We start from the raw sequence: 12,435 nt of genomic DNA on the forward strand, positions 1-12,435 counted from the left end.
CTAAAATTCTTCCATAAATGCAGTTCTAAAATTTGAAATTGATGTCTTTATTTTGGCAGGACCTCAAGTTCACACACAGACCAAATAAACAATCAAAACAAAGTTGTTTTTTGAAAAGCATTTTTATTGATGACAGAAGCGTTAATGAAAACACATATTTTGGAATGACCTCGATTTCCTAGACAACCGAATGGCAGACAAACACGAAGAAAGCGGGTCGTCCTTTCAGAGGAAAACCCGTCTTTAAAACGATTTGCCCAGGAAGACTGACATCTGAAGAGTTCTAAGGCAACGCCCCAACTCCAGAGCGAAGCGTGAACTTTACTAAATCAAACCTATCCCAGGACGATGCACTGCAAACTCAGTGAAATGTTAGGGACAAAATTAGCTCAGTAGGAATTGAAATATTACCAACAGATGACAATGGAGTCGAGACAAATCAAGCGTCACATGAAGAGTTAGAACAAAGAACGTTAATACCTTTGACAGGAACTGTTAACAAAAAACGACTTTTGTTTTGGAATCATCATCAGAGTGCAGTGAAAAAAACAAACATGTGAATCCATATCCTCCCTCCTCCCATGGGCTTCCTGTCTCATTACAATTTGCAGACAGATGGTGGGTTTTTGGAGTGGGCTTTAGTTTTTTTCCTGCTTTTCATTAAAGCCGTTTACTCAACAACAAAAAGCTCCACTTGGTCCAATTGTTTTTACACAACTGTTTGGGTTGAACACTTGTAGTGTGCTAAGTTAACTGGCTCGTGTCGCGTCTCGCTACCAGGAGGAGGAAGACTGAAATGTTGCCCAGAAAGTGTCGCATTTTCTCCGCTTGCTCTGTGATGAAGATGAGGAGAGTTGGACGAGTCATCAACACAGCTGGTCCCCCTCTGTCTGCAGCCCCTCCCCCCAGCGTCCTATCCCTGCTTCTGCTTCTTGAGGTAACGGGCGCGCTGGGACAGGCCCATCCCCATCATGTAGCTGGTGAGCATCTTGGCTGGGAGCAGAGCTGTAGTCACCCAACCCTACGGAGGGAAATTACATGGTCAGCTGGTGGCATTTCCAAATAACAGATTAGCATTCATTATTAATCTCCAACCCAGAGGATAAAGAACTGTGGCAAACATGTTTGTAGAAAGGAAAATTCAAGCAACTGTGTCATTCCAGAGCCAATGACCTTTGGGATCACGTCTGAACGGTTTTAGAAAGTAAATACACATTCACACAGTGCTGCTCTAAAATAACTAAGCAAACATTCTGAAAGGTCCTATCGTCAGATGGTGGGTCTCCCGGGGGTCCGAGGATAAAGTCTTTTGATTTGTTTTCAATTTAAAAAAGGTGCAATAATGCGCTTCAGTTTACAATCCTGAAATCCCCTAGACTCAGTCAGTAATGCCTTAGTTATAACTGCCCTTACGGGTGGATACAGGTGAAAAATTTGCAACCCTATATAGGAATACCGAGATCATAGAGCTCTCGGTGTGCCCGTAAAGAGAAAATGGTCATGCACATGTTCTGCTAGGGCCTGCTGCAGGCAACAGCTTGTAGCGAACACTTAAAGCAGTGTTTTTCAACCTTTTTTGAGCCACGGCACACTTTAACCATGACAAAAATCCCGCGGCACACCAGAATCCCAAAAAAATAAAAACAAAAAAGGAGAAACTCAATCTGTATTGATCTACAGCCCCCCCCCCTGCAATCTCACGTGCATTTTTGTGATAATTGTGGCAGAAAAAGCAGGAAGCTGCAGCTGTTTTTTCTAAAAGATGTAATAAAAGTTAAGTTAAAAGATTTTAAAAACTGTTTGATGTGTGTTCGTTGTGGTTTCAAGACATTTAACAGGGAAGACTCATTGTGCGCTGAGATGCTCTCACTTTAACACAATGCATCATGGGAGATGTAGTGCGAAACTGCCGCAGATGCCAGACAGACTCGCTTCTCTGAGCTTCATTGTTTTGTTCACTTGTTCCACGGTCTGACACCGGATTCTGTGGAAAGCTACACTGCTAAATATGAGCTTTAGCTGGTATTTTTGTTGGAACTGAGAGACTTTATGAGCTAAATCAGAACAAGGAAGTGAAGACTTTAACCACTTCTGATTGGTCAGACTGATGACGTGTGATTGAGCCTTCAAGAATGATTGGTGGAGACAGTTAAAGGGGCGGGACTTTTCCGCAAACAGCTAAAGCTGCGGCTAAATCGCTGTACCGTCGTTCTTATCAAAATGTCTTTAATAGAATCAAATAAACACAAAGAAAAAATAATTTTATGATCTTTTATATTTATAACTACTCAGTGTTTTATCAGGGCCTGTTTGGATGAACAAAGTGCTGATATCCTGGAGATGGAAAATGTTTTTAGATGCTCCTATATTGACATGGGTCATTTGGAGTATAATTTAAGTTACTGACTTTTATTTTGATAAAACCAGGGCTGAAAGCAAGCCGGTACAGTCCGGTACTATGTTCAGGTATGAGATCCGGCGGAGGTACGCCGTAGCGGCTGGAAGATGTTTGGTATTTGCTGCTTTAACACTTATTCAAAAGCAGCTGCAGGCGGATGCCGCTAAAACCGTGAACCAGGCAGCACTGCAATCATTTCAGCATCTCTGTGGTTTTTAGTGTCTTGTCATCGCTACAAAATGGGATCTACGTCCCTCTCTCTGCTCACGATACCCGCCAATTCTCTCACTTCCCTAAACAAACACATTGAGCATGTGCGACTTTACAGGGTACCTTTTGATTTGTCGTGCGGGGGACGCTAAATTCATTCACAGTCAAGGAGGCATATTTATGTGCAAGCTGGAGGTTGGTTTGCTTGCAAAGTGACAAGAAAAACCAATCATTCCTAGTTTTCTGAACACTTTTGCAATTGTTAGCTCAAGATAAAACCTAATGCAATGGTGGAAGTGAAACAAGCAGCAAAAAATTCATTTATATTAGAAAAAGTCATAGAAAATAGAACAATGTAATGGAGATTTCAAGTGAGGACGAAGATGTACAAGCTGACATTAGTAGAGGAGAAGGAGGAAGTGCATTTCCTACATTTATCAAGCTCTTTAGTACAATAATTGATGAAGATATTTTTTCCATGAAGCCTCGTCTACATTTTTATACTTAACTGCATTTATCTGTTACGATTCATTTTATCACGTATTCACATTATAATTCACTGACCTATAATGGATCCAGGACATCTTTATCCAAAACGTCAATCAGTCTGACTCAGAGAGAAATATCTGGTACTGAACAGTGCAGGTGACGTTTTTCTAGATTCCTTAAATTTCTTGCAAGATAATCAAGTGTAAATTCAAGTGTGTACAAACAAAGAATTAAACAAGAATGAATGTCAAATCCAATCATATTTTAGTTTCCCAAAGTTCAGCCCACTGTTGTTTTTGCACATCCAAAAAATCCAAAGGGAATATTATTAGAACATTCTCACATGTCTTTGCTAAATTCAAAGTGTTTCCACACATTGGACTGGAATGATGGACTTGGTTGTTTGTACATTACAGTAAAATTAACCTACAGTGTCTCAATCCAAATAATATTTCCCAATATTTATTATCTTTCATTTATTTCACTCTCAAACCATTTTTTACTGTTATATTTTGATTTGATTCAATTAACAACCTGAATCAAAGAGATCAATCTGGTTGGATAAATCAATTCATCGGTTAATCGTGACACCCCCAATCTGCATTTACTGCTATTAAATAATTTACGTAAACCTAATTTGTTATAGTACCGACATTAACAAAGATCTACTTTCATCCCTGCATAAAACTGTTGCGGTAAAATGCATATTATGTATTCGTTGTTTTTAAGTTTTCGCTATTTGTCGATCACTAATAAGCACATCGTAAGTTTTCCTTGCATGGTGCAGCCTTAGAGCGAGTGCGCAGACATTACCGACGGCTAGAGTGCGACCTGAGGGGACTGTACAACCGCACCACCGAGGCTCAAGGGAACTGCAAGAAGCGCCTTTCCCTGCTTTGAAGATGCAGCCACTCCTCCTTAGGACCCTCCACAGGCCCGAAAACCCCAAAACCTACCGCAGGCGTACAGGTCAACCCTCCGCACGTGTGCGTGACTAAAAATTTAGTTTACAGATAGCAGAGGCTGAGGTTTTTCCTTGTTTTTAAGATAGAAATAGTTTTATGCAGCAACACAAATGAATCTTTACATGGACTTAAATCACTTTTTAATTTTTTTTTGGTGAAGATAAATCAGTAAGAATCTGAATCCTGAAACTTTCTGGATCATTGGAGTAATCACACTAAAATACAAGCATCACCAAAGCCTGGAGAGGTGAAGTTAGAGGACTCATTAAATTGTGAAAAATCCCTTTTCTTCCAAATGAGCAAATTGTCCTTGGCCTTGAAGGAAGAACTCTTTCTTTAAAGGCACTTAAACTATCAAAAAATGATTTTATTACTCTCATTTGAGGTCATTTTCTTCACAGCTGAAATGGTGGATTTTCTAAGCCAAAAAGATGTACGAATCCAAATTGATCCATTACATAGACAGAACCTGAATAACAGTAGTGTTCAACTATACTTAAAAAAAAGGTCCTTTCACCATAGCTAATGATGTTTTAGGAAAAACTGCAGCCGAGACTCAATTACAGGTGAGTCTTTTCACATGCGACAAGCCCTATTCCTTTATTTGTGTTATTTTAGCTCCAATGAATTACTTTGCTGTAAAAGAAGAAGTGAGCTCCAGCGATGGTGACGGAACATATGTCTCGGTTTCAGAGGGTTGCAGATTGCAGTTTTAAAGCAGTTTAAATTAAGATCCTGGAGACGCTCAGCCTCTCAGTGAAACGTGCAGATCTGTGGCACGCCGCAGAAGAAAGAGGGATTATCAGATTATCGCCACAACACTGAGTGTTGGTGAAATACAAGGTCTGTCCGTGCAACATCTGTGCTGAATTTATGCCATCTGCACAAAAACAGTTGACTACTTAGGATTAATGCAAGTTTGTTTATGTTGAATATCATTCATTGAGCATTTGTATGCTGTCTTTTATGTGAATAATAAAGAAACATGATTGTTGTGGTGCGTTCACGGAGACACTTCCAATGAGAAGTCTATTGAAACGCATGCAGATGCGCGTTCGGGCTTCTGCCATCAAAAGTCTCGCGTTCACACTTCACTCTTTGACGGGTTTTGTGCTCTTCGTACAAAACCTGCAACCATGGAGCACGCGTTGAAAGGTAAACCAGTTGAACTTTGCCCTACAGCGGTATCTGATTTTGGTAGGGGCATGTGGATGGCGTCCCTTTAACCATTTTAAAATTGATCACGGAAGAGAAATAAGTAATTGCGGATTGATGACACCAAGTCAATCATATATGGGAATGGAGCTGTGAATGAAAAAGCCTGAAGCAACATTTGCAGCGCCTCTTCCAGCTGCAGCTGGCAGACATGCGCCAGTACACATTAATGAAAGAATAAGAAGACGACGCCCCTCTCTGCTCGTCCAGTGTGAACACTGTAGGCTTTATGTTGGTTCAAGAACCCGCCATTCGCGAACATGCGTCACATCCCTGGTGTCTCCGTAGCTTGAAGGAAGGAAAAAATAAAAAGTGCGATCGTCTTCGTTGATACCAATTGGGTCACTCGTTGAAAAATCCGACCTGTATTTGCAGTTTCACCTCATTTCTGAGATGGAAACTCAAAGATGTAATTTCTCAAGAGAGTAATTACAATATTAGGATGCAGACAATAGTGAAAGGTAGTGGAGCATCCCACTCCATTATTTCAGAGGATGTTTGCCTTCAAACAGATGCCAGCAGCAGCCGCCGGAACAAGATGGATTAAATAAAAGGAGATGAGCTGGTAATGGGCTTCTTTGTAAGAAGCCAAAATGCAGCTTCAATGCCGGGACAATGACATACCTCGACTTTGTGTCATGCTGCACCGTTCCCATTACTTCCACACAGAAAAAAAAGCCCTCCAGCTTTGAAATTGCATCACTTATGTGCTGCACCTGTGCTCCGCCATTTTTTACCCTCAGTCATGAGCATCATCTCGGGGTTCGTGCAGATTATATAAATAGACTAGAATGGGGAACTTAAATTCATGGCCAAGCTCCCAGTGACGGCTCACATGCACAACATGTGGGAACAGGAATAATGGAGTCTGAGGCGCATGGATAAAAAATAACTCTGATGCTGACAATAAATACAGCCGATTGCAAGAATAATCATCTTTAACAAAATATTTAAAGTAAATAAAAACAATAAACAGATGTGCTTCTAGTCTGCAAGAAAAAAATGAGGGTTTCCTGAATATTAGGAGAGTTTAGATCAAGTTTAAACACACAAAAATAAGATTTACAGGGTACATTTATTTGGCAAATATAAGCTGATGAGGACAAAACAGTTAGAATATACAGGAAGTACTCACAGTCAACTTCCTGTTCCTGTTTTGTGGATAAAGCTTTTACATGCTCTTCTTTTTATTATATGTTATTATTATTTTCAGAAATGCAATTTGAGCTCAAATTTCTTTATATATGCCCTCCATCATCAGAAATATGGCACAAGAACATGTTAAAACCACCAAAAACCCAGTTTTCAGGACTTTAAAGGAAGTCGTTTAAACCTTCTGTCCATTCTCCAACTCATTAAGGATTTATTTAAAGCTGTTCTTATCACAACCTCTTTGTTCCCCAGCTTCTGTGTTCGACTGAAAACTTGAGAAAGTCAAAAACGACGTTTGTCCCAGCAGGTCATACTGGATTTATATGGCGTCTATAAAAAGAGCCACTAAATGAAACTTCACGTCTGCACAATGTGACAGGTGACTGAATCACAAAGGAACGGAGACATTCCTCTTCCCGAGGCGGGCCGGAGCAGACGAAAGCAAGCAGGAAAAATGAATGTCAATCACGGGCAGAATGGAGCGCGCGCCTGCTGCGGGGCTATGAGAGGCGGCAGCCCAGCCGGAGCAGCCAGCTGTGACTGCTGCTCAGGGTCAGCAAATCTGCCCGTCCGCTGACGAAACAGATATCAGTCAGGGTCAGAAACTGCTGCTGCATGAGTCTGAAAGCACAACAGACCTTGAAGAACAGCGAGGAAACAGTTTGATGACGCCTTCAAACATTGGTCATATCATTAATGCCAAGCCATGTTTGATCTCGCTTTCTAGCTGTAGATCAAAAGGCATTTCAAGCCACTGCAGCCAGCCTTCAAATGGGCTTTGGCTCTTCTCCAAATAGCTATTAGAGCAGTCTGACCCCAGGCCTCTGCAGCTTTACAGCTGTATGTTCCCTAAAGTTTGTGGTCATTTTTAATTTGTGCTTCACATTTTCAGATTTATTCCCCCTTTTGTCTGATCTGTATCATAATTCGCTGACACTATTTCCTGTGAATGAACAAATATCTGCCTGACAATTTGGCTTCTACAAAAAAGGTGGAATCATTTGGACAGGAAAGCGAAACGAATTCTGAAAGAAGGAATACTCTGGTCTGGGATCTCAAAACGTCTAACCACAGATCGAGGAATAAAATACAGCATCGTGCTCTCCCCTTTACCATCATTCTGCTGTCAGACTCTACCGCCGACTTTGAACATTGTCCGGAGAAACGGCTCTCGGGGCTTTCCGAGAAACTTCTAAAGCTTTCTCTGGACATTCAATTTCAGTCCTCTTACCCAACCTCCTTCAGAGGGATTTGCCTGCTGAGCCACTTAACACTGACCTATGGAACACCAGCCAAAACAGACAGACTCACTTTAGATGGCATGTCTTTGCAAGATAAAGTTCCTGGATAATAAAAAATTAAAACATTTGACATAAAAACCCCTCTTCAGAACTTTGAAAGGCCTTCAGAAAGTTTGGAAAACCATTGTTCAACTCGGGTTTTACAAAGGATAAAAATCAGTCTGAAGGCTTAGAAGGAAAATATGAGAAAAAAAGTGTAAAGTGGCTGGTTTCTGAAACATGAAAACAAAATGAAATTTTGAACCAGCTTTTGTGTCTGCGTACTGAACATTACAGGATGCTGATTTCCTCATTTTCATCTTTTTGTTGCACCTGTTTTGTGACCCACTTCATCTTGAGATGTAGACAAATAACCCTCATTGAGTTTTGAGGGTGCAGTAAGAAGGATAACAAAGTGTATTTTTGGTGAAGGATTTGAAAACAACATGATTTTGAAGCAGAGGTTTAACTAAAAAAGGATTCTTGAAAAATGTGCATTTGTAGCTTTTTCCTCAAATCCAAAGTTACGTAGAGCAACACCTAGATTCTCATCATTTTGTTTTGTCGGTGTATCTATAGGTTTACAAACGTTTTAAGACCTTTTTAAGAACACTTTAAATCTGGTATAAGATTGTATGTACAAAGAAACAACTAATTGCAGTGGGATGTTTCTTGATCGCCATGATCCCCAAGTTCAAACGTTTTTTGGTGAAGCGTCAAGATAGCTTCAAATGGATTTCCACTTTCCGATTTTAACCACCATGAAAAATCACTGTTTTCAATCAATTTCCTTATAAATTTGTACATTTTTCCTCATCGACGAGCATGAGCCACTTAGCTAGCTGATGTTTAACAACTTACACGACCAGTTCACGACACAGCGCATTCTGGAAATATTTCTTTGTGACAGGAAGTCGCATTGCATTGTCGAGAAAAAAAAATCTAAGACCCTTTCACCAGTATCTAAGACAACTGAATTCTTTATGAGGCCTTTAAAGAGCCAGTGTCTTGTAAAAATCAACTTTTTTTGGAGTTTCATTTTATTTACACAATATGCACACCAATCTTTGCAGAAGTTTGGATGTTGTTTGTTTCCCTGGGCGAAATGAACACACTCTGCCGAGGCCGGCTCTAGGATGATGTCATCAAATGGGCGCACTCCTTTCACAAGGAGTGAAATGCGGCGTCTCAGAGATGCAGTCATTTTACTTCCGGGTGGGAAAATAAGCTGCCAAAGTGACTCAGATTTCATTAAAAAAAGTCATTATTCAGTGTGGCAAAGGTCATGTGGGATATAGCTTAAGAAAGGCTTTTTAAATGACATTTGGGCCCTTTAAGACTGTTTAAGGATTCACATGTGTTTGTGTCTTTATGCTCTTGTCGCATATCATGACTTACCATAACGGCGTGAGGCAGGTAGCCATTCGTCTGCGTCTGCAGCCCCACAGTGTTAATCTCTGCTGCCACATAGCGATCTGGGTTAGGCTTGTCCAAAGTAGCACGTCTGATTTTACTCAGCTTGGTTGCAACAAAAAACGGCAAGACGCTCTAAAAAAGAAAAAGAAAGATTATTTCTCTAAAACTGTTGTTGTAGCCCCTTTAAAAAGATATGATAAAGTAACGGTGTGGAATCATTGACTGTGTGTGAGAACTGGGCTGAGTGAGTGTGACGTCACTCATACAAAATGCTTTGATTTGACCGACTTCAACCATATTTTTTTGCCGTATGGACGCCGCATGTTTGAATGGGTGTTGGAACCAGAAATTGTTGTTCAGTAGTAATTGGTCCGAGTTGATCCGAGTCAATACTCTTTCCAATCAGGAGTGAGCCTGTTGGAAGTCCACACCCCTAACACTTGAGAGGAGGCTTGGAAAAATCTGTCAATCAAATGTTTCGAAAGTTCAACTGAGAGCACACACTTTTATTGAGGCATCTGACTGGTCAGTTTCTAACTTGAGTAACTTGAACTCCAGAAAAAAATATGAAGACAAATATTTGATTAGTGAGAACATGTTAAATAAACAAGATAAATAAATAAAAGCAAGAATGATTATTCTGATCAATATAATGACTGAGTAATAGCTGTTTATTTCTCATAAGAAGTCTGGGATTTGGACTTGAACAGATATCTTATTCTACAGACTATAAGCTGCTTTGGAGTACAAGTCACAGCAACCATAAAATTCATAGTAAAAGAGGGAAAAAAATCATAAATAAGTCGCACTTTTGAGAGAAATGTATTTAACAAAAAACACAGGTCCAAGAATGGAAATTTCATCTTAAAAGACAAATTGTGAAAACGGAAAAGATAATAATAAAGTATGCACGCTACTAACACACTGATGTTTATTTAAAGGAAGAATTTAGTATATTAGCACAAATATGAACAATATTTCAGCAAATAACATGCTAACAAGTCAACTAAACTCTTTTTATCACTTTAAATGAAGAAATCCATTAAATTCTTCATTGTCTGTATTGCTTTGGAACACTTCCGCCAAGCCAGGCGTTTCTTCTTCTTCTTCGGTGTCACTAACAAACAGATATATATATATGGAGAGAAATTAGACTCAGTCGGGTTTGTGCGTGCGTAATTCTTGATTTGTGCGTAAATTAGGATTTGTGTATACATATTCTTGCTTTGTGTGTGCGTAAATTAGGATTTGTGCATAAATTTGGATTTGTGCGTGATTTGTTACTCACATAATATGTTTTGTGTATAAGTTAGGAAAATAAAAAAATAAAAAAAATACAAAATGCAATTTACGTATGCACAAATTAAGATTGCAACAGTTTGAAAGCATTTACACACACACACACATCTTTAAAAAACACGCACGAATCCCTTGTTACACACACAGGAAGCCAAAGTTACGCACGGATCTACCCTGAGACTGTTTTCGCGTCTCACAAATTCGTCCGTAAGTGCTGCGTTTAAATACCAGTGGAATGCTCGGTCATTAGAATTTTCCTATCAGCCTTCCCTTCTAAACGTATTTCCTTCAGTGGGTGTAGCAGGGCTTAAAAAAACTTTAAAGGAAAATAAAAATTATTATCTGAGAATATGACGTTCACTTTTAAACGCTAATATGTATATTAAAAGTATATTATTCTCCGAGACACCGAATTGATACAAAATGCGTAACAGGAACGACCAGTAGGGGGCACTGTTTTTTTTCTTCCGGAATAATCAATGGCAGACAGACTGAGAGAGTCACGGGAAGAATGGCGGCCCATCTCGGTGGTCAGCGCCCCGAAGTAAGTAGCCTCTATGTTCAACACTAACATCTACTGTCTTCATGTATTGATTGAGTCATTGTCTGGATACGTTTAGAAGGGAAGGCTGATAGGAAAATTCTAATGACCGAGCATTCCACTGGTATTTAAACGCAGCACTTACGGACGAATTTGTGAGACGTGAAAACAGTCTCACGGTAGATCCGTGCGTAACTTTGGCTTCGTGTGTGCTTAACAAGGGATTCGTGCGTGTTTTTTAAAGACGTGTGTGTAAGTAGTTTCAAACTGTTGTAATCTTAATTTGTGCATACGTAAATTGCATTTTGTATCTTTTTCATTTTATATTTTTTTAACTTATACACAAAACGTATTATGTGAGTAACAAATCACGCACAAATCCAAATTTTTGCACAAATCCTAATTTACGCACGCACAAAGCAAGAATATATATACACAAATCCTAATTTACGCACAAATCAAGAATTAAGCACGCACAAATCCGACTGAGTCTAATTTCTCTCCATATATACACACCTGCAGTGCCCTCTAGCGGTTGTCGCCATTTTTTTTAAACACAGTCAAGTCACACCCCCCAGCTAAAATATGCAAAAAAGTTTGAGTTTTACTGTATGGGGGGGGGGGGGGGGGGGGGGTGTCACTCAGTCCAGTTCTCATATACTACATATACAGGCAGGACCATAAATATTTGGACAGAGACACATTCTTTGTAATTGTGTTTCTGTACATTACCACAGTGAATTTTAAATAAAACAACTCGGATGCCATTGAAGTGCAGACTTTCAGCTTTTATTCCATGGCCTGAACAAAACGATTGCATAAAAATGTGAAAAACTAAAGCATTTTTTAAACACAATCCCTTAAATTCATGGGTTCCTAAGTAATTAGACAAATGAAATAACTGAAAACAAAATGGTCATTACTAATATTTGGTTGAAAACCCTTTGTTGGTATTGACAGCCTGAAGTCTTGAACTCATGGACATCACCAGATGCTGGCTTTTCTCCTTCTGAATGCTCTGCCAGGCCTTTACTGCAGCGGCTTTCAGTTGCTGTTTGTTTGTGAGCCTTTCTGTCTGAAGTTTATTCTTCAACAAGTGAAATGCATGCTCAATTGGGTTAAGATCAGGTGACTGACTTGGCCATTCAAGAATATTCCACTTCTTTGCTTTAAGAAACTCCTGAGTTGCTTTGGCTGTATGTTTTGGGTCGTTGTCCATCTGGATTATGAAACGCCGCCCAATCAGTTTGGCTGCATTCACCTGGATCTGCGCAGACAGTATGTCTCTGAACACCTCAGAATTCATTGGGCTGCTTCTATCACGTCATCAATAAACACTAGTGTCCCAGTGCTACTAGCAGCCATGCACACCCAGATCATCACACTGCCTCCACCGTGTTTTACTGATGATGTAGAGTGCTTTGGATCAGGAGCTTCTCCACGCCTTCTCCATACTTTTCTCTTGCCATC

At 39.8% G+C, this 12,435-nt stretch overlaps 1 protein-coding gene across 2 annotated transcripts in view; it reads right to left on the bottom strand.

Moving 5' to 3' along the window:
* Positions 1-103: 103 nt before the first annotated feature.
* LOC101160884 (very-long-chain 3-oxoacyl-CoA reductase-B) overlaps positions 104-12,435 on the bottom strand; it is a 44,852-nt gene continuing 32,520 nt past the window's right edge. For both annotated transcript variants that reach the window (XM_004066848.4, XM_011487565.3), the window contains exons 10-11: positions 9,108-9,257; positions 104-1,021 (exon numbers count right to left, since the gene is read on the bottom strand). In XM_004066848.4, the coding sequence (XP_004066896.1) occupies positions 914-1,021; positions 9,108-9,257 (258 nt within the window). In that variant the 3' untranslated portion in view covers positions 104-913. The remainder of the gene's footprint in view (positions 1,022-9,107; positions 9,258-12,435) is intronic.

This window comes from Oryzias latipes, chromosome 3, assembly GCF_002234675.1.
Source record: "Oryzias latipes chromosome 3, ASM223467v1".
Lineage (NCBI taxonomy): Eukaryota > Metazoa > Chordata > Actinopteri > Beloniformes > Adrianichthyidae > Oryzias > Oryzias latipes.